Below are 22,475 nucleotides of genomic sequence, written 5' to 3'. Positions count from 1 at the left end.
CACACACCTGATTATCTGCCGCTGCAGTGCTTTGATGCTACTGCATATTTTCTATATGTAATTTTAAAATATACTTTGTGTTGTAACCACAGGGCAAGGGCTAGGGGGAAGAAAGAGGCACCTAGTGCACAAAATTTAAGGAGGCACTCACTCTCCAGGTTGGGAAAGCTAATCTGGCCACTTACATGACTCTGAGAGTGAACACCTCCTTAAATTTGTGCCCGAGGCAGCGCTCTTGTCTCACCCTGGTTCTGGCCCTCTAGAACCCTGAGCACAGTTGGTTACAGACACCTATATAACTAAGACCTTAAAATGAACTCTGTATAACAATTTTCCTTTTGAACATGCTTTGTCTTTACTTCATCTAAGAAAACAGAAGTGAGGTAATATTTCAGAAAAATCAATGCCATGCCTGAAGTAATTCAACAGCCCCAAAATTTATCCATAAGTAGCATTAGCTAGAATTTTGGACCATGTTATGTAGGTGAACCTACATACAGTAGGTCACTGGAGATAACCACAGTAGGTCACTATTGTACTTCTGTTCCTTCATTTCTTATCATGACATGACTTGTCATTAGGAAGTTCATTCCAGCAGAATCCCTCATGATTATAATTTTGATTAAGCTTGACTACTATTCTGGCTGATACCATGATATGCAAAACCTGCTTTGGCAAACAACTGGTTAGAAAGTGGATGAACCTCTAACCTACAAAAGGTCAAGAGGACTCAGTTTGTGTTGTTGCCAGTTCAGTGGGGAAATACTCCACCTTGTTCACCGCCTACTCCTCTGGCCCCCTAATCCTCATACTGTCCCTGAGAAATGCCTTGGAGGTGAGTGGGAAGTCAAATGGTAGGACTCTGCCTGTCCCTCCACGCACTGGCGCCAGAACAGCTCTTTTGGTTTGTTTTGTTTTTTCTGTTTCGTGAACTGGAGTTCTGTGTAAAAGGTCCATGTGGAAGAGACTCATTGAGATGGGGAACCAGCAATGAATGTGGAGCAGTACTTCCACAAGCTTAAATATCCTGAGCCAAAAAACACTCTATTTTGCTTCTTCTGTTCCACTTACCAGACAGCTTTCCCACCCTCTTAAAAACCAGTCTTTAAAATAGCTTTGGATGTTGGTGTTCAGAGCTTTTTACAGAATAGTAGTCTCTGTTTTTATTTCATCTTAAAATATTTTCATTCTTTGTTTTTAGATGCCAGTGAGAGCAGGTGCCAGCAGGTGAAGACACAATTCGGAGTTGGCCTGAGATCTGGGGGAGAAAATCACCTCCGGCTTCTTGAAGGAACCCCCTCTGTCCAGTCTTGTTGGGTTGCATGCTGTCAGGACTCTGCCTGCCACGCTCTCTGGTGGCTAGAAGGGATGTGCATTCAGGCTGACTGCAGCAGGCCCCAGAGCTGCCGGGCTTTTAGGACAGACTCTTCCAATTCCATGCTGGTATTTTTTAAACAATTCCAAACTGCAGATGATTTGGGCTTTCCACCGGAAGATGATGTCCCACATATTCTGGGACTAGGTTGGAGCAGGGCATCTTGGAGGAGACAGAGACCTCCCAGAGCTCCCCTCAGACCCGCTGTATCTTCCAGTGACCAGCAGAGCTTGATCAGGAAGCTTCAGAGGAGAGAGAGTCCCAGTGAAGAAGTTCCACCTATAGAGACACAGCGTTCTGAAGTGAATGACTCCAAGGAAATAGGTGATCTGAATACCAATGGCTCTGAAGAGGTAAGCGTGTTATGAGTGCAGATCAGAGAACCTGTTTCATCTGCTCTTACACGTGGCTCTTACACGTGGCTCTTACACGTGGCACACATGAACAGTGAAGCTGCTGCCTGTGGGCAGCATCCTGAGCTGAGGAGTGTGTGTCTGAAGCTGCTTGGGTGCTTCGTGGCTGCTGCCCAGATGAACAGGGATAACGCTGACTTTAGAGATGTTCATTCCATGCGAGTCTGACCGTTGTTTTGGCACAAGCAGAAAGCTGCTCATTGTCTAGTCTAAGCTGGTTCTTGGCTTCAGGTAAGTGCTGTTGTGTGGGGGTTAGTCTCCAGCAACGATGCTGCAGTGTTTTCTGCCAGATTGCAAAACACTCGATTGATGTGGTTACAGTCAAGTTCCTCCCCCCCCCCCCCCCCCCCAATCTCCCGCCTGTAAACACATCCCTTGTGAGTTAGTTTCTATTCCAGTCTGAAGTAACCATGCCTGGTTCTGCAGATTAAGACGGGGGCCTGCTGGGCTTGGGAGGTGGATGTGGCCATTAGCCAAGAGATCTCGGGGGTGAATTCTCACCAAGCTTTGTATACCAAGGGAGATACCACCAGAAGAGTTTATTCCGCTTATTATGTTTCTTCATTGTTCATCTTCCTGGGCAAATGATTAAAAGGAATGACTCACTCTGTGCTCAGTCTCCCTTAATTGCTGTGACTTATTTCTGAATTGTTTTGTCCTGGTGTCTCTGTCAGGTTGAAGCCAGAGTGGGGAGGCTGCTGCATGCCGGGCACTGGGGGTGCTAATCATTGTACTATGTCATTTCGTTTAATTTTCATAGCAATATTTCCAAGTAGGTGTTATTAGCCCTGTTTTACTAGTGAGGAAACTGAGGCCCAAAGAGGTTAAACAATTTGATCATACAGCTAATGAACAACAAACTTAGAAATGGAACCCAGATTTAATATTAAGAAAAAGTCTTTCAGTGCAATATTAGAGATACAGTCTTCGGCTTAATATGCCCAGAAACATTTATGGACACTTATTATCAATGTCAGGTACTCTTCTTAGCACCAGAGATACAAGGATAAAGAAGACATGATCCGTGCCCTGAGTGAGTTTACAGTCCAGTGGAGACTCAGACGTGAAGATAGGTATTTATAATAGGGTATACTTGTTGCATTAGTAGAGTTATACAAACAATACAGTAGGAACACAAAAGAGGAAGTGATCCACTTCAGCAGGCAGGTGGTGTGTATGTGCAGGGAAGACTTTATAGAGGTATTGAACTTATTTTCTGAAGGCTCTGTAAAATTTCACTAAGGGGTTAAAGGGAATAAAAATATCCTGCACAGAGGCACAATGCATGCAAAGGCTCCGTCAGCAAGTATTTGTTGCACATTTACTACCGTGTTTCCCCGAAAATAAGACTTAGCCAGACAATCAGCTCTAATGCATCTTTTGGAGCAAATATTAATATAAGACCCTGTCTTATATAAGATCTGGTATTGTATCATATCATATCATATCATGTCATATCATATATCATATATTATATCAGACCTGGTATTATTATGTTATATTATATTACATTATAAGAGCCGGTCTTATATTAATTTTTGCTCCAAAAGACGCATTAGAGCTGCTAGTCTGGCTAGGTCTTATTTTCGGGGAAACATGGTACGTGCGAGGTAATGTGCTAAGCTAGACCCTGGGAATGTTATGCTAGTAAATGAGATAAGTGTGATTTCTGCCCTAACAGAGCTTACACTCTGGCAATGAAAACAGACATTACATCTATAATAATTAAATAATGATCAGTTTGAGCCAGGTTATGAGAGGATAAGTGCGGAGTGCTATAAGAGCATCTAGCAGGGACTAATCAAGACCAAGGGGTAAGGTTAGGCTACCCTAAGGGAGGAGAGTTTAAGCTGAGACTTGAAGAAGAAGTAGAAGTTAGGGAAAGAAACAGACCAAGAACATTTCAGGCAGAGGGAATAATAATTTCAAAGTTTGTCAAGTGCCCTAGAACATGGCATGATTAAGAAGTTGAGAGAGACTGATTTTGTTTGGCAAACAGAGCAAGAGAGCTAGGTAGCGGGTGAAAAGAGGCTTGAGGCCCTCTTAAAATATTGGTCTTTATCTTAAGCAGGGAATGATCAGATCAGATGTGTTGCTGTGTGGTGAGAAGACTGGACAAGGGCGAGAATGTACATGGAGCAAACAGAAAGCTCTTTGGGCAAGGGAACCATTGCACTGCAGAAGGAGGTCGAAGGTGCAGGAAAGGTGATAGACGACAAACAATCCCTTAGAGCTGTGGTTCTCAAACTTTAGCATCAGAATCACCTGGAGGCCTTGTTAAAAACAGATTGCTGGCCCCAACTCCAGAGTTTCTGATTCAGAAGGACTACAGCGGGGCCTGAGCATTAGCATTTGTAACAAGTACCTGGAGAGTGCCGATGCTGCTGGTCTGGAAATCACACTTCAAGAACCATTGCTTTATAGGGCAGGTGGGTTAGAATCCAGAGCACAGAGCACAGGATTAGCCTTAAGCAGGAGGAGAGACATCTACTTCATTGTGATAGGAAGGAAGAAATGGGTGGGTTTTTAGGTTTGGTAGAAGGAAACTGGTAGTTCTAAACTCATTCCTGTTTTTTCTGACGTGAGATAGATCAGTTACTGAGAGCAGAAGCAGAGGTAGGTGGAGTCGGGATAGGTGGGTAGAAGCAGGAAAATCAGAGGTTTAGAGAGAGTGGTAAAGGTCTGAAACAACCGTTGTGAAGGGTAGGAGATGGCAAAGTAGGTAAGGAAATAGATTGCTGGGCAGCATTGAAGATGCAGACGGTGAATTTGTGAGAGTGGTACTGACCTTTATAGTTGTATGATTCTCCTCAGCAGCTCTCAGCAACGCTGTCAAGAAAGGGCTGATCGTTTGATTCATCCAAGATTGGAACTTTGCCAGTCTTGTATAGAAGGAAATTGGGGCATGGAAATTGAAGTTGTTGGCAAGAAAGTGATTGAAAGAGACAGTATAAGAAGATAGGAGACGAGGCAAAGATAGGAGGGGCTGACAGACATATGAAAGAGGAGTGTGGCATTCAGAGGTTTTGATGATGGGAAGCAGATATAAGGGGCACAGGTAAAGGTGAATCCTGGAAGGACCGGAGGTCGTGGTCACGGTATGGGATATTTGAATTTAAGACTTGGAGATGGAAAGGTTCTGGTGATTTCAGGATCTAGGGTATAGCTATGGAAGAGGGTTGCTGGGGTAGAGTGGGGAAGAATTTATTGGTGACAAGCAGCTCAAAGAACATGTTAAATGAGTTACCCGTGTAGACATTGAGATTAACTTTAATGACGATGGTGATGGTAGCAATAGCTAATGTTTACTCGGTGAGCACTTAACACGTGCCAGGTACCATTCTGAGCCCTTTACATGCCTTACCTCTTAATCCAAACAACAAGTCCTATAAGTACTCCTATCTCTATTTTACAAATGAGGAAACTCAGGAAAAGAAAGGTTCAGGAACGAGGCCAAGGCAACATAGCTAGCATATGAGTATCCCATGTTTGCCCGAAAATAAGACCTGACCGGACCATCAGCTCTAATGCATCTTTTGGAGCAAAAATTAATATAAGACCTGGTATATCATATCATATCATATCATATCATATCATATCATATCATATCATATCATATCATATCATATCATCATATCATAAGGACCCAGTCTTATTATAGTAAAACAAGACCGGGTCTTACATTAATTTTTGCTCCAAAAGACGCATTAGAGCTGATGGTCCGCTTAGGTCTTATTTTCGGGGAAACACGGTAGGAGTCCTGAGACTTAAACCCAGACTGTCTGATTCTATCCAGAGTCTGTCCTCTTGCTCGAGATAAGGAATTTTGAAAGCCAGATGTCAAAGCCATCAGTAAAGTAGGAGGAGTAATGAGTAAGTTGCAAGATGACAGTTATGATGAAGTTGCAAGGTGACAGCTCTGATGAGAGTTGAAGTGTAGTGCAGCAAGATGGCAAAGAGGTTTTTACAAAGAAGAAGAGTGATGGTTTGCAAAGAGCAGTGGGAAGGGGAGCAGATAAAACAGCACCCCACTTTCAATCCTAAAGTATGGGAGAATGAGTAGCCATCATATTGCAGAGACACATGGGAAACAGTATTCTCAGGGGAGGGAATACTTACAGTTAAGAACAAATGGGCAGGGACTAGGGTATGGGCACGTGACCTGTGCAGTTGTCAAGTCTCCACCCTGAGACAGGCCCTGTTCTTGGTTTAATGCTCTGCTGTCATTGTCTTGAAATTCTTAATAATTTTTGAACAAGAGACCCTGCATTTTCATTTTGCACCAGATCCTGCAAATTATGTAGCCTGTCCTGCAGGAGATACACAGAACAAAGCATTAACTGACTGAGCATATAGGTGAGTTTTTGACAATGGAGTAGAAATTCCAGACAATTCAGTGGAATTTTTGGAAGAAAGAAAAGGTTTTGTCTCACAGGAGAGGGAGTATAGATGATTGTAGGAATAACCATTTAGTATAATACATGTTTAACAGCTGGGTTTTCCCCAGAAAACAAAAACAAACCCTGAGTTACAGACTTCGCCAGTTTCCATGATGTAAATACTACCACCATGACCAATTTCAAGCTACCAACCTGAAGTGACTGAACACAGTTGGGAGAGATGGGTACAGTCAGCTCATGTGAACTGCCTCCAGCACACTATAGGATAATTATGATCAATAAAATTAGAAATAGACCAGTAAAATTAGAAATACGGTAGATTTAGGCTTGACAGTCTCCTGGAAGATGGTGAAAATTCAAACTTGGGCCTTATAGAATTCAGGTGTGTGCTGGAAGGTAGGTCCTGTATTGGCTGGGGAGTTTTTTTCTTCTCGTTCTCAGCAGTGGGCAGAATAAGTTGCTGCTAGTGAACAGGATCTCAAGCTTTATGGTCTAACATAGAGGGTGGGTGGATGTGGGGGAGGAATATTGAACTTGAACTATGAGCCTTCAAAATGGCAGTGGGCCTTTGTGCACAGAGGCATTACATAGTTTGGTATTACATGTTGAGCATTGCAAGCATTGCTAAAAAATGGGCTAAGTGAAATCTTCCGATCCGAACAAGTTCTATTTGACCTCATGTATGCTATGCTTAGGAGCTTGATTCTTATCCTGGAGGCCGGGGGTAGCTCTTGAAGAGTGGTAGGGTCACCTGTGCATTCAGAATGGTTACCTGGTCGGCATTTCTTTTAGGAGAGGACTTGGAGTTCAAACTTCTGCCTAATGCACGAGGGAAAGGGAAAGAAATGTATACACTGCACATCTCCTTCTAATTAGGGATGACTGGCCAGCGGCACTTGTTTCTAGTTTATACTGTTTTCTCTAAGGTAGGTCAGGCAACTCTGCATCCAGAGGAGGAAGAAATTGTACCATAAATTGCTCTTGTCTTGCCGGAAATGCCTGGTGAGCTGCAAAGGCCTTGTGTTGTCAGTAGCACTTTTCATTCATTTGGAAACATGCATATATTATATCCAAGAGCAGGCATTGTGGAGCTTTTGCAGTTCCAAAAGTGGAAAGGAATATCACCAATTTATTTCCCTTTCTCAATTTAAAGGAGAAGCTGGTACTGCTTGGTTTAATTACTGCATCCTTTCTATGGCATGAGCCCCTGAATTGTGAGCAGGAGGAGCATGAAGGCTTGTTGATTGGATGCTGTAACATTTGCAGTCCAAGCATTTCAGCTGCTGGCAATTAAATTGCTGTCAGTCCTGCTTTGTGAAAAGAGAAGGCGCGTTCTCTTTGAGCCCAGGAAATGAAGGTCCACTTCATTATCTCCACATACAAGGGTTGACTTTGGGAAGACTGAGATCCTCCTCTCTGCCGTCCCTGTCTCCCCGTTTCCAGTGAATAATCACAGCATTTCACCCCCTACAAGCCAGTGGCTTTCTGTGGAAATGACTGAGAGGATAAATGAGCTACGCAAGCCCTTGCACAGCTCTCTGCCGCCTTGTTGTCACCGAGGAAAACTGTTGTGCTGACTGTATGTAAGGCCAGAGCTTACCTCTTACCAGGAGATAGAAGCGTGGGGTGTGGGCAGCAACACAGGAGAGCCTTGCATAACCAAGGACAGAAACCCAAGCAGTTCTGTTTCCCTTCATCCAGACTTTGATTTTTGTTTGGTTTGTTTTTCAGGGTTTTTGCTGGGTTGCTTTCTTTTGGTTTTTATTTTAAAATCTTTCCTTTAATCCTTTAGGCTTGTGAAATTTTTGCCAAGGGTTCATTTATTCTTCTGGCTATTGTTTCCTGACAAATTTGGAATCCCTCAGGGCCTAGTCTCCCCCCTGCTCCCCCAATTCTCATCCTCAGCAGCAGATACCAAAAATTTTGTAGCCCCAAGGCCCCTCCAGCCTTCTGGCCTGTATAATTTGTATGGGTTTCTCACCCCTCAGTGACCAGTACTGGCTGTGTGCACATATTCACTAGCGCTCCCCCAACCCCACCTCCCCACCCTGTTCTAATCTTCCATGAGTGGCTTAATGTACCGAGAGAAAACCTGGGCAACCTGTTTCCTTGTTGTGTGGGGGTGTGCAGAACTTCCTGCTATTGTACTTTTCCCTTTTCTAAAGTATTAATGCCTCAGCCATAGTACCTTTTCTTTCTTTCTGCCTCCTTCCTTCCTTCCTTCCTTCCTTCCTTCCTTCCTTCCTTCCTTCCTTCCTTCCTTCTTTCTTTTTCTTTCCTTTCTTTTCCACCATACTGCTGCTAGCTGCTCACTTTCTCATATAATCTCCTAAGTATTCTGCTTCTTTTATCTGCTTATCTGGTTTTTACTATGTGAAATGAACTCAAAAATGTGTTTGTTGGCAACTTTGTGAGTTAACTTAGAAAGCAGGAGGTGATGAGGGTTTTGCTGTGAATCCATTGACAGATCCTTGCTGATTGGCTGAACTTGAGCCACGGGGGAAAAAGTCTCAAAAGCAGCCCTCTCTTAGTTGACACTCCCGCCATCCCTCACCCTTTCTCCCTTCATTGGTGGTTTTACTTTCTCTAGGGAGACTCTGAGAAGACGTCATTTTGTGACTAACTAACTACTGCACACATGAACCCTGCCATATTCTCCAGCCTCATCTTTATAGTTGCCCAGAATTGGTTTGGGATGTGTCTTTAAACTCCATCGGCTTTGCTAGTGTAAGAAGACACCATCTTTGCTCTAGTTGGATTTTTGGTCATGACAATGGTAGTTTACGTTTTAATACAGTTGTGTCTCAAATCAGAATGTATGGAAAGCTGAATTTTTGTGAATCGTTCTTTAATATTAAATAGACACCAGGGTAGCGTATGTCTTACCAAGGAGGGCTCCTACCTGGATTGTGATGGTATGATCCAGATAAGTGTGAATATCCGATGTGTGCCCTGTAGTCTCCTAGCCCATGATGGAGAGTTTTTGTGTTATCTTGAATTATGGTGTTATTCACTGGGGTTTGCTTGCTTGATTTGGAGAGGGTAGCCCGAGACTGGGAGTGAGGAGGAGGGAGAAGGAGGGGGAGAGAACTGGAGTGATGGAGAAAGAGAATATGAATAAAAACTTTTCATTACTCTAAATAAAGCTTCTTTGAAGAAGAAATAGATGTATGCACCTGGGGCATAATTATATGACTTATGGTTGTTCAGGATCGGGTTAATATTTCTGATTTCTGTGAAGTGCCAGAAAAAATTGCCGAAGGAAATTCCACCCGTGTCCCCAACCCTATATCATCCCCTAAAAATTTCACTATTACTTCCTAGTTTCTGAAGTAAAATAATTTGCTCCATATTTCCTTTTCCTGTTTCTTTAAACATAATAATAATAAGCTGTTTCTTTACAAATAAAAATCTATCTGCCTTACTTAAAAATATTCATACTTCTACTTCTGGGAATCTATTCTAAAGCAGTAATTCCTAAATAAAGAGCTTTGCACACAATGATGAGATGCTGCTTATTTACTAAAAAAGTGGAAACAGTCTGTATAATAATGAGAAAGTGGACGTTGTGTAGCCATTAAAAATATATATTTGATGGGTGAATGGTTCTTTTGTTACTCCCTTCTACTTTCCCCTCCAGCCACACTGAATGTCTGCTCTTCTGTGGATACCATACTTTTTAAGAACAGCTTTATTAAAATATAATGAACATATTAACTGCATATGTTTGAAGTGTACAATTTGATTAATTTTGACGTATGTATATAACCATAAAACCCATTACCACATAAAAGGTATCTATTACCACAGAGTTTCCACCTGTCCCTCTGTGATCTGTCCTTCCCAGTCCCTCCCTGACCCTAGGCAACCACTGATCTGCTGTACATTGTTACAGATTGTCTAGAATGTAAAACTAAATGGAATCATACGTTATGGACTCTTTAACAGAATTATTGAGGTGTAATTTACGTACCATAAAACTCCTTTTGAGCATACAATCAGTGATTTTAGTAAATGTGTAGAGTTGTACATCACCACAATCCAGTTTAACATTTCTGTCACCCCCAAAATATCCTTTGTGCCTATTTGTTCAAAAGTTCCCTTGTGACACCCCCTCTCCCACCCCTAGCTCCAGGCACCCACTAATCTGTCTTCATAAATTTGCCTTTTCTGGACTATTCATGTAAACGGAGTCATGCACTATGTAGTCTTTTGTCTGGCTTCTCTCACTTAGCGTAATGTTCTGACGTTCATCCTTGTTGGAGTGTGTGTCAGTAGTTGGTTCCTTTTATACTGAATAGTGTTCCATTGTGTGGATCTATCATAATTGTTTATCCATTCACCTGTTGATGGATTTTTGGATTGTTTCCAGATTTTTTAGCTACAGATAAAGCTGCTAGGAACATGTGTGTATAAGTATTTGTATGGGCATATGCTTTAATTTCTCTTGGGTATGTATACCTGGGAATGGAATGGCTGGATCATATTGTAGTTATATATTTAGTATTTTAAGAAACTGCCAAACTGTTTTCCAAACAGTTGTACCATTTTTTATACTCCTACTAAAATGTATGAAAGTTCCAGTTGCTCTACATTCTCACCAACACTTGGTATGGTTAGTCTTTTTAATTTTAGACTGTGTGATAGTATCATATTGTGGTTTTGATTTGTATTTCCTTAATGACTAATGATGTTGAGTATTTTTTCATTTTCTTATTTGCTATCCATATTTTTTTAGTAAAGTATTCATATTTTTGCCCATTTAAAAAAAATGGATTTTCTTACATATACTTTGCATATAAGTCGTTTGTCAGATATGTGATTTGCAAATATTCTCTCAGTCTGTGTCTCGTCTTTTCATTCTCCTAGCAGTGTCGTTTGAAAAGCAGATATTAATTTTGGTGATGTCTAGTTTATCAGTTTTTTTTAAATGGATCATGCTTTAGGTGTTACATCTAAGAAAGATTTTCTCCTAAGTATAAGTTTTATAGTTTTAGGTTTTAAATTCAGGCCTAGACTTCTTTTGTACATGGTGGGAGCTATGGATGGAAGGGTTTTGTTATTGGCATATGAAAATCCAATTGTGTGTGCACCATATTTTTTCCATCCTTTCTCCACTGAATTTCTTTTCACTTTTATTGAAAATCAGTCAACCCTATGTTCATAAATCTATTTCTGTACCTTGTTTGGTTCCATTGATTTATTTGTTTATGTTGACATCAGCACCACACTGTCTTGATAACTTTGTAATAAGTCTTTAAACTGGACAATGTAAATCTTACAAGTTTGTACTTTGTTATCAAAATTGTTTTGGCTCTTCTCGGTCCTTTGTATTTTCATTTTAAAATCATCTTGTCAATTTCTTTTACAACGCCCTCTTTGATTTTGATTGGGATTATGGTGGGGTTGTAGATCAATTTGGGGAGATTTGACAGCCTAATAATAATAGTGAGTCTACTGATCCATGAACACAGTATATTTTCCCATTTATTTAAGTCATGTCTAATTTCTGTAAGCAATATGTTGTAGTTTTTAGAGGACAGATCGTGCTCATCTTTTGTCCAACTTATCCCTAAGTATTTTGTATTTTTGATGCTATTATAATTGATATTTTAAAAAATTCAGATTCTATTTGTTGCTGTTGTGTAAAAATACAATTACTTTTTATATATTGCTCTTGTATTCTGAAACCTTGCTAAACTCACTTTTTCATTTTGGTAGCTTTTTTGTGGATTCCATAGAAATACACACACACACACACACACACACACACACACACATCTATATGTATGTATATGTCTTGTTGTCTGAATAAAGACCATTTTACTTCTTTTCTAATCTTTTATTACCTTCTATTTCTATTTCTTGCCTATTGCACTGTATTGGACTAGAACATCCAATACAGTGTTGAATAGAAGTGGTGAAAGCGTACTCCTTGCCATGTTCTTGATCTTAGGGGAAGTCATTCTGTCTTTCACCAGTAAGTATGATGTTAGCTGTGGGTTTTCAAAGACGTCTTTTATCAGGTGGAGAAAGTTCCTTTCAATTCCTAATTTGATGTGAATTTGTATCAGGAAAAATGTTGGATTTTGTCACGTGCTTTTTCTTCATTTATTGAGATAATCACGTGGGTCATTGTTTTTAGTGTGCTCATATGGTGAATAACTTGATTGATTTTGAATGTTAACCCAACCTTGTATTCCTGGGATAAACCCCACTTAGTCATGATATATTATCCTTTTTATGTATTGTTATATTTGATTTACTAAATTTTTGTTATGAATTTTTGCATCTGTGTTCATGAGGGATTGTAGCCTGTAGTTTTCTTGTCTTTTGACATCTTTGTTTGGTTTTAACGTCAGAGTAATGCGGTCTGATAGAATGAGTTGAGAAGTTTTCAGTCTGCTTTAATTTTCTAGAAGAGTTGTATAAAATTGGTACTTTTATTATTTAACTATTCAATATAATTGAAGCCATCCAGGCCTGGAGAAATTCTAAACTCCAAATTCAATGAATACGATAGATATGTAGCTATCTAGGTTATCTACATATCTATAGAAAGCTTTGACAGATTGTGTCTTTCAAGGAATTTGTGCATTTTATCCCAGTAATCAAATTTATTGGCATAAAGTTGTTCACAGTATTCCCTTATTGCCCTTTTAATATCTGTAGAACCTGTAGTGATGTTACCTTTCTCATTTCTGATCCTAGTAATTTGTGTCCTCCCCCATACCCCATTCCTCCTTCTTGTCTCTCCTACTAATCAGACTAGCTTTATTTTCTCAAAGACCATTTTTGGTTTCATTCGTTTTTCTCTATTGCTTTTCTGTTTTCTATTTCATTAGTTTTTGCTCTAATCTTGATTATTTCTTCTGCTTTATTGTTTCTTAGATTCCATTTGCTCTTTTTCTAGTTTCTTAAGATGTAACCTGAGGTGATAGATTTGAGACTTCTTTATCTTTCTTTTTATTTATTTATTTTTATTAGTTTCAGGTGTACAAAACAATGTAATAGTTAGACATTTATCATTTATATCCCTCACCCAGTGATAACCCCTCTCCCCCCAAGAGACCCCCTTCTTTTCAAACATAGGCGTTACATAGGCATTTTGTGCTATAAATTTCCCTCTAAATTCTGTTTTAGCCACATTTTACAAATTTTGATATTTTGTGTTTATAGTTTCATTCAGTTCAAAATGCTTCAAAATTTCCCTTTGACTACTGCTTTGACCCTTGATTATTTAGAAGTATGTTATGTAGTTTTCAAATATTTTGGGGGATTTTCTGTATTGTTTTATTGATTGGTAGTTTAATGCCATGGTAGCCAGTGAGCATTGTATGACTTTAATCCTTTTAAATTTATTGAGACCTGTTTTCTGGCTCACAATCTGGTCTAGTCTGGTAGATAGTGCATGTGCGTTTGGAAAGAATATGTGTCCTGCTATTGTTGTTGGGTGAGTGGTCTATCAATGTCAGTTAGGTCAAATTGGTTAATATTGTTCAGATCTTCTATATCCTTATTTTCTATTAATTTCTATCATTTATTTAGAGAAGTAATAAAATATCAAACTGTATTTGTAGATATATCTGTTTCTTCTTACTGTTAGACCAGCTTTTGCTTCATGTACTTTGAAATTATATTATTAGATGTATACATGTTTAGGATTATTATGTCTTCTTGATGAATTCACCCCTTTATCATTATAAAATTATCCTCTTAATCTCTGGTAATATTCTTTGCTCTTAAATCTGTTTTGTCTCATAATAATATAGCCACTCAGGCTTTCTTTTGATTAGTATTAGCATAATATATCTTTTTCCATTCTTTTACTTTTAACCTATTTGTGCCTTTATATTTTAAGTGGATTTATTATAGGCTGCATATAGCCAGGTATTGCTTTTTATCCAATGTGACAGTCTCTACTATTAATTGGAGTGTTTAGACCATTTAATGTGATTATTAATGTGATTGGATTCAAATCTACCAACTTAGTATTTATTTTCTATTCTGTGCGTTCTTTGTTTATTTTATTCCTATTTTGGGGGGTATTTTTTTATTCCATTTTATCTCTTTTTGTTGAATTCTTAGTTGTGGTAAGCAGGATAACGTCCTTCCTCCCCGCAAGGATGTCAATGTCTTGATCCAGGAACCTGTGAATATGTTATGTTATAAAGCAAAGAGGAATTAGGGTTGCAGATGGAATTAAGGTTGTTAAACAGCCGACCTTAAAATAGAGACGTTATCCTGCATTTTCCAGGTAGGCACAATTCAGTCACAAGGGTTCTTAAAAGTGGAAGAGGGAGATACAACTATGGAAGGACAGAGAGATGTAACATTGCTTGCTTTGAAGATGGAGGAAGGGGACCATGAGCCAAAGAAAGTGGGTGGCCCCTATAACTGGAAAAGAAAAGGAAACAGATTCTCTCCTAAAGTCTCCAGAAAGGAACACAACCCTGCCAACCCCTTGATTTTAGCCCAGTGATATCTGTGTTGGATTTCTATCCTACAGAACTGTAAGATAATAAATTTGTGTGGATTAAGCTGCTAAGTGTGTGGTAATTTTTTATAGCAGCAATAAGAAAATTAATACATAGTTATAATTCTTCTATAATTGTTGTATAGTTTTACTGGTAGCTATAGAATTTATAGTACACATCTTTAGTTTATCAAGGACTACCTTCAATTGATATTTTACCTTCAATTGATATTTTACTATCAATTGCATAGTATAAGGACCTTACGGCAATATGCTTCCATTTTCTCTTCCCAGCCTTTTGCTGTTGTTGTTATACGTTTTACTTCTACATGTGTTATAAATCCTATTGTATATTGTTATTTTTGCTTTCAACAATCAATTATCTTTTAAAGAGATTTAAATAATAAAAACATATAACAAATTAGTTACTATTTCCAGTGCTCTTTATTACTTTGTGTTCATACAGGTTTTCATTTGGTATCATTTTTCTTTGTCTTGAAGGACTTCCTTTATTATTTCTTGTAGTGTAGGTTTGTGGTGATGAATTCTTTCAACTTTTGTATGCCTGAAAGGTCTTTTTTTCACTGAACTTCATCTTTGAAAAATATTTTCACTGTGTAAGTAATTGTAAGTTGGGAGGGTTTTTCTGTTTTTGTTTTTGCTTTCAGTACTTTAAAGATTTTGTGACAGTGTCTTTTAGCTTGTGTTGTTTCTATTGATAAATCTGCTGTAGTTTTTATGTTTGTTCCTCTATACATAACGTGTCTTTTTTGCTCTGGTTAGTATTATGATTTTCTCTTTACCATTGTTTTTAAGCAATTTGATTATATTATTCCTTAGTGTGGTTTTCTTTGTTTCTTGTGTTTTGAGCTTGTTGAACTTCTCAAATCTTGATTCAAATGTGATTTTGTAGTTTTCATCAACTTTGGAAATTATTGACTATTGTTTCTTCAAATATTTTTCTGTATTCCACCTTCCCTTAATAACTCCAGTTGGAAGCATATTTGGACACCAAAGTTTGCCCTATCATTTGCCCTGTAATTTGTTAATTTCTTTAAAGTCTTTTTTCTGTGTGTTTTGAATAGTTTCTATTGTTATGTCTTCAAGTTTACTAACCTTTCTTCTCCATTGTTTACTGTGCCATTGAATCTCTACAGTGTATTTTTCATCTTACACATTGTAGTATTCATCTCCAGGAGCTTGATTTGGATCTTTTTTTTTTTTTTAAACATATCTTCCATGTCTCTACTCAATATTTGCAATCTTTCTTACAGCTTCATGAACATACAGAATACAATCATAATAATTTTCTTAATATCCTTGTCTGTTCTGTCATCTGTTATTTCTGGGTGTTTTATTTATTTTAATAATTTTAAAGACTTTTTATAAGAGTTTACTTGAACCAAACTGCTGACATATTCCAGGAGGGTAAGATCTCAAATGCTCTGGAGAATAATAGTTTTGCAGCTTCTTTTATGCATTTGAAATTAAGCTGGAAATGTAAGGAAGATTACTTGGAGGTGGGAGAAAGCAAGGTGGGGATTGGATTACAAGGTAGTTAACAAAGTTTTAAATCCTTGATATTTTTCCTCAATATAGGATTTACTTTCCTGCTTCTTTGCATGTCTGATACTTTTTGATTGGGTGCCAGATATTGTAAATTTTTCCTAGTTGGGTGTTGGATATTTTTGTGTCGGTATTCTTTCTTTTTTCTTTTTTTTTAACTTTTATTTATTTTAAGTGTGTTCTTCCAGGACCCATCAGCTCCAAGTCAAGTAGTTGTTTCAATATAGTTGTGGAGGGCGCAGCTCACAGTGGCCCAAGTGGGGAAGCAAACCGGTAACCTCGTTGTTAAGAGCAATGTGCTCTAACCAATGGAGCTACCGGCTGTCCCTGTGTAGATATTCTTGAATCTGTTATGGGATATGGTTAAATTATTTGCAAACTGTGGGATCCTTTTGTGTCTTATTTTTAAATTTTGTTTATGTGGGACCAGAGCTCCATTTAACTTAGGGTTAATTCTTCCACACTATTGAGGCAAGACCTTTCTTAGTACTCTAACTGATGCCCCATGAATTATGAAGTTTTCTATTCTGGCTTTTTGGACTAGGTATTATTTTAGCCCATGTTAACTCTGGGTATTGTGCCGTGTAATCATTTTGGGTAGTTCTTTCTCTGGCGTTGGGTAGTTTCCATACACACATGAGATGGTTAATACTCAGTTGAATACTTTAAGGGGATCCTCTGCAGATCTTTACAGTTCTGTCTCTGCAGCTCTCTCCTCTCCCAGACTCCCAGCTACATCTCTTCAACTCAGGGAGACTGCCAGTTTCTCTCTGGATTTCCTCTTCCTGAGCTGTGGCCTAGAAACTTTCTCTAGACAGTGAGCTGGGGCAGTCATAGGGCTTGTTTTATTTGTTTTTCATTTCTAGGAATTGCTTTTCTTCATGCCTGATGTCAGTGTCTTGAGTGCTGTTGTTTCACATATTTTGTCTGGTTTTCTAATTGTTTCAGATGGGATGATAAATCTGATCCCTATTACTCCATCTTGACTAGAAGCAGAAATCCACCATGTTTTTTGTCTTTTTTTAAAACCTTTTGGCATTCACTTGCTTAACTACTACTTATTCTTCAAGACTTAACTACCAATTATTTTTCTAGGATGGCTTCTCTGATATTCACTTCCCCAGATTGGGCCCAGATGCTCTCCTAAATGTTTGTGCAGTAGCCTAAACTGATTGTCTTTTCAGTCTGAGAGCATGGTGTTTATTGTTCAAATTCAGTCCTTCCAGATATATCCTTGTCTTATCCCCCTGCATCTTTAGTTACTCTTACATTGTTCTCTCTTCTTTTTCATCCAAAAATTTGAAGCATAGCCTACACTTGCTTTCCCTTCTTCATTCACTTGCATTCATTCCTCAGCCCTGTGAAATTTGGTTTCCAAGCTGCTCTTATGGGGGGGTCACCAGTAACCTCACAATTGCCAAGTGTAATGTATTATTTTGAGTCCTCGCTTGATTAAACCTCTCTGCATTATCTCATACAGGTTATAGTTGTCTCCTCTTTCTTGCTATAACTCTTTCCTGTTTTGTTCTTCTCTCTGATCATTCCTTTTTAGTCAATTTTGTGGGTCATTTCATTTGCTCACGTCTTAAACATTGGTATTACCACATATTCTATTTTTGAGCCTCTATTTCTTTTACTTAACTATTCTTCCAGAGCAAGCTCATTTACTCCCATGGCTTCAGCTACTATCTTTGGGAACTTGATTCCAAGTCTGGATCTCTATTTGAGTTTCCCAGAGGTACTTTAGATTCAGTATGTCTAAAACATAACTTGCATGTTATTTCTTAAAGCCACCGTGTAGTCTATTTTAGTTTTTGACACTGCTATAGTTAGTCCCCCTCAAACTAGAAACATGGGAGTCATCTTAAATTCTTTTCCCTAAGCCCGAGACGCATTTCAACTTCACAAATACTAGATCCTTAATATTTTAAAATTCATCCCGCAGGGGGAATTTTCAGTAATGGTGGCAGAGTAAAGTGGTCTTCTGAACCTCCTCCCCCCCAACAGATAATAATTATAAAATACGTAAAAAGTATATTTAAAGAAACTGAAAAGGATCCAAAAGCAGACAGAAGCTAGAGGAGAGTTTACTCTTTTTTTTTTTTTTTTTTTTTGAGAGTTTACTCTTGTATAACTGCAACTGGAAGTGATAAGAACTGTGAGTTTACAGCGTTTTAAAATTTTTGCCTGAGGGCATTCACCAACCCCTACTTCAGAGAAAAGTGGCTGTGGAAAACCTCAGTCTTACTTTTTTATGGTGGCAAAGAACAGAATTTAGGATAGAAACATTACCCAGAAATGTAAAGGGAGGAGCCCTTGAAAGTAAGAAAGCTGTAAAGGAAGGTGAAACCCATAACCTAACTATAAACCCTGCTAAAATCCCTGGCTGACCCTCTAAATTACACCTGCATGGGGAGATTCAGGAGGGCCTGGTGAAAAAGCAGGCAAGGGTCAGAGAGGCAGAGTTCTGTCTTTGAAAGACAGAACTGACACCGTTCGTTACCTTTTAAACGATGCGTAGCTCAGGTGGCAGAAGTCTGAAGTCTTACTGACTTGAGGTGTCAGAGGACAGAAAATTAGGGAGTAGTCTCCAGAAGTAAAGAAAGCACAGTCAGAGCAGGCCCCAGATCTGAGCACAATCTATGGCCAAATTTTTGGCCAATCATCAGATTACATAAGAAGACCTGCAGGGGACCAGGCTAAAAAAGCAGCTGCAAGAATTACTCAGACATATCAGTTGCTGCATGTTGCAGGGGAAGCGAAGTCTACAGTTTAAGTCCAGATAAGTTACTTGCCTATTAGAAAAAAAAATACCCCAAACAGTCCCAAGGAAAATATCGTAGAATCCAGAGTTACCACATGTATTAGATAAAATGTTGTCTAGTATTCAAATAATTATTAGATATGCAAAGGAATAGGAAAGAGTGACCCCCATATTCAGAGGGCAAAAAAAACCCCAGTCAATAGAAACTGACTCTGCGTTGATTCAGATGTTGGAGTTAGTAGTCAAAGACTTCAAAAACTATATAAATCTTGTAGAAGGAAACACCGGAGACTATTTTTGTGATCTTATTGCTGAATGAATGAATAAATAAATCACGAAAAACATGAAACATAAAAGGAAAATTGATAAACTGGAGCTCATCAAAATGACAAACTTTTGCTATTTAAAAGACCCCATCAAGAAAGATGAAAAGTCGCGGCTCAGTTAGAGTGTGAGCTCGGCAACGGGGCTGCCGGTTCTATTCTCACATGGGCCAGCGAGCTGCGCCCCCTGCAACTAGAATGAAGTCAATGAGCTGCTGCTCAGCTACCCAGTGGCCACGTGGCTCAGTTGGTTGGAACTCAGGCTCTCAAATACAGGGTTGCCAGTTCGACTCCCGCAAGGGATGGTGGGCTGCGTCCCCTGCAACTACAACGGCAACTGGACCTGGAGCTGAGCTGTGCACTCCACAACTAAGATTGAAACAACATGACTTGGAAAAGTCCTGGAAGTACACACTGTTCCCCAATAAAGTCCTGTTAAAAAAAAAAAAAAAAAGACTGGGAAAACGTATTTGCAAATTAAATACCTAACAAAGGACTTATTTCTAGAATATATAAAGAGCACTTGTAACTCAGAAAACTAATGATAAAGCAAAGGATTTGAGCAGATTGTCCACCAAAGATGTCCAATAAGTACATGAAAAGATGTTCAACATCATTAATCATTAGGAAAATGCAAGTTAAAACAACAGTAAGATGTTACTACACACCTCAATAATGGCAAAATCAAAGATTTCCTACACCAAATTCTGGCAACATCATAGAACAACTGGAATGCTGACTCTGGTGGTGGGACTATATAATGACACAACAACTTTGGGTAATTGGCAATTTATTAAAAAGCTAAAGGTACACCTTCCATATTCCCAGGCAATCTACTCATAGGTATTTACCTAAGAGAGATGAAAGGATATGGTCATACAAAGGCTTGTAGAGGAATATTTATAACAGCTCAATCTGTAATAGCCCAAACTGGAATCAATGCCAATGTTTATCTGTTGGTGAATGAATAAACAAATTGTGGCATATTCATATAACAGAATGCCACTCAGCAGTTGTAAGGCCAGAATTATTAATACACATAGCAACATGGATGAATAGCAAAATAATTTTGCTGAGTGAAAGAAGCCAGACAAAAAAAGAGTACATTCTGTGTGATTCCATTTATATAAAATTGTAGAAAATACAAACTATAGTGAGAGGCAGCAGAGCAGTGGTCTCCTGGGGAGGAAAGGGGATTACAGAGGAGCGTGAGGAATCTTTGGATGTGATGGATATGTTCATTATCTTGATTGTGGTGATGGTGTCACAGGTATACATATACATCAACATTTTTCAAATTGTACACTTTAAATGTGTTCAGTTTACTGTATGTCAATTATACATTAATAAAGTTGTAAAAAATGAAGAAAGATTTAAATAAACTTAACCAAAGAAAATATATGACTGGCCAATAAACACATGAAAAGATGTTCAACCTCATTAGTCATCGGGAAAATGCAAATTAAATCACAGCGAGATACCATTAGAATCACAAAAAATGAAAAGACTAAGATAATCAAGTATTGATGAAGTTCTCATGCATTGCTGGTGGGAATACAAAATGATACAGCCACTTTGGATAACAATTCAAGTTTCTCATAAAGTTAAACATACACTTACATGTATATCAATAAATACCTCCAAGTATTTACCCATGATAAATTAAAACATGTTTATAGAAACATTTGTATTCAAACATTTATCGCAGCTTTATAAGAGCTGAGGACTGAAAACAACTTAAATCTCTATGAATAGATGAATGGATAAATAAATTTTGGTATATCTCTATAATGGTATTCTACTTGGTAATGAAAAGAAAGGAACTACTGATATACACAATCACGGATGAATCTTAAAGACGTTATGTTGTGTGGAAGCAGCCAGAAACAAAAGTAGTATGTATAAGGTTCCTTTGATATGAAATATAAGAAAGCCCAAACTAACTAATGGTAACAGAAAACCAATCAGTGGTTGCCTGAGCCTGAGGATGGAGGCAGGAATTTGCTGCAAAGGAACATGAACCAGCTTTTGGGGCTGATTAAAATGTTCTCTCTCGATTGTGGTTACATGGATGTTTACACGTGTCAAAACTCATTGACTTCCACATTTTAAATGTATGCAGTTCATTTTATGTAAATTACACTTCAATTAAGTTGATTTAAAAAAATCCATACTACCGCCTTTGTTTAGCCACTCATCATTTCTCATTTGGATGAACCCAGTATCCTCCTAAGTGGTATTCCGGCTGTTGTCGTACTTCTTCAAACACATAATCTAGGCAGCAACCTGAATGATCCATGTAAAACAGAAGCCTGACCCTGTCACTTCCATGCATACAACCATCTAATTGCTCACCATTACCTGGCTCTGTAAAATAGCATATACTGTCTTTTTTTGTCTGGCCCTTGACTGTCTGTCTTTCCAGCTCATCTTTCCTTACTTGCTGCCTTTCGCTTTGCTTATGACTCCCAGTTCCCAACACGCCATTTTAATCTCAAATCTTGTGCCTATACTCATCTCTCCCCTCAGTCTTTGTTTTTTTTTTTTTTAATTGGGGAAGGGGAACAGGACTTTATTGGGGAACAGTGTGTACTTCCAGGACTTTTATTTTTTCCAAGTCAAGTTGTTGTCCTTTCAATCTTAGTTGTGGAGGGTGTTGTTCAGCTTCAACTTGTTGTCCTTTCAGTCTTAGTTGTGGAGGGCGCAGCTCAGCTCCAGGTCCAGTTGCCGTTGCTAGTTGCAGCGGGCACAGCCCACCATCCCTTGCGGGAGTAGAAACCGGCAACCTTGTGGTTGAGAGGATGCACTCCAACCAACTGAGCCATCCGGAAGGCAGCTCAGCTCAAGGTGCTGTGTTCAATTTTAGATGCAGGGGGCAGAGCCCACCATCCCTTGCGGGACTCAAGGAATTGAACTGGCAACCTTGTGGTTGAAAGCCCACTGGGCCATGTGGGAATCGAACCGGCAGCCTTCGGAGTTCGGAGCACGGAGCTCCAACCGCCTGGGCCACTGGGCCAGCTCTCCCCTCAGCCTTTTGTCTTGTGAACTCAGCTCGGCACTGTCCTCCTCCAGCACACCTTTATTTGAACCATCCTTCTTCTCATGCTCCCTTTCTCAGAGAGAGAGAGTTAGAATTAAATACTCTCAGACTGTGTTTG

The 22,475-nt window shown here is 38.9% G+C and overlaps 1 protein-coding gene across 3 annotated transcripts in view; it reads left to right on the top strand.

Annotated features, from left to right (window-relative positions):
- Window positions 1-22,475, top strand: part of KIAA0319L (KIAA0319 like) — an 89,358-nt gene that overhangs the window by 28,244 nt on the left and 38,639 nt on the right. For all 3 annotated transcript variants that reach the window (XM_019726497.3, XM_019726494.3, XM_019726495.3), the window contains exon 3: window positions 1,202-1,728. In XM_019726497.3, coding sequence (XP_019582056.2) covers window positions 1,202-1,728 — 527 coding nt within the window. The remainder of the gene's footprint in view (window positions 1-1,201; window positions 1,729-22,475) is intronic.

The sequence above is a fragment of the Rhinolophus sinicus genome, chromosome 14 (genome assembly GCF_057876585.1).
Source record: "Rhinolophus sinicus isolate RSI-liver-muscle chromosome 14, RSI-T2T, whole genome shotgun sequence".
NCBI classification, from domain to species: Eukaryota; Metazoa; Chordata; class Mammalia; order Chiroptera; family Rhinolophidae; genus Rhinolophus; species Rhinolophus sinicus.
Note: the sequence above shows the minus strand (reverse complement) of the source record. Positions and strands in the feature narration are given on the sequence as shown.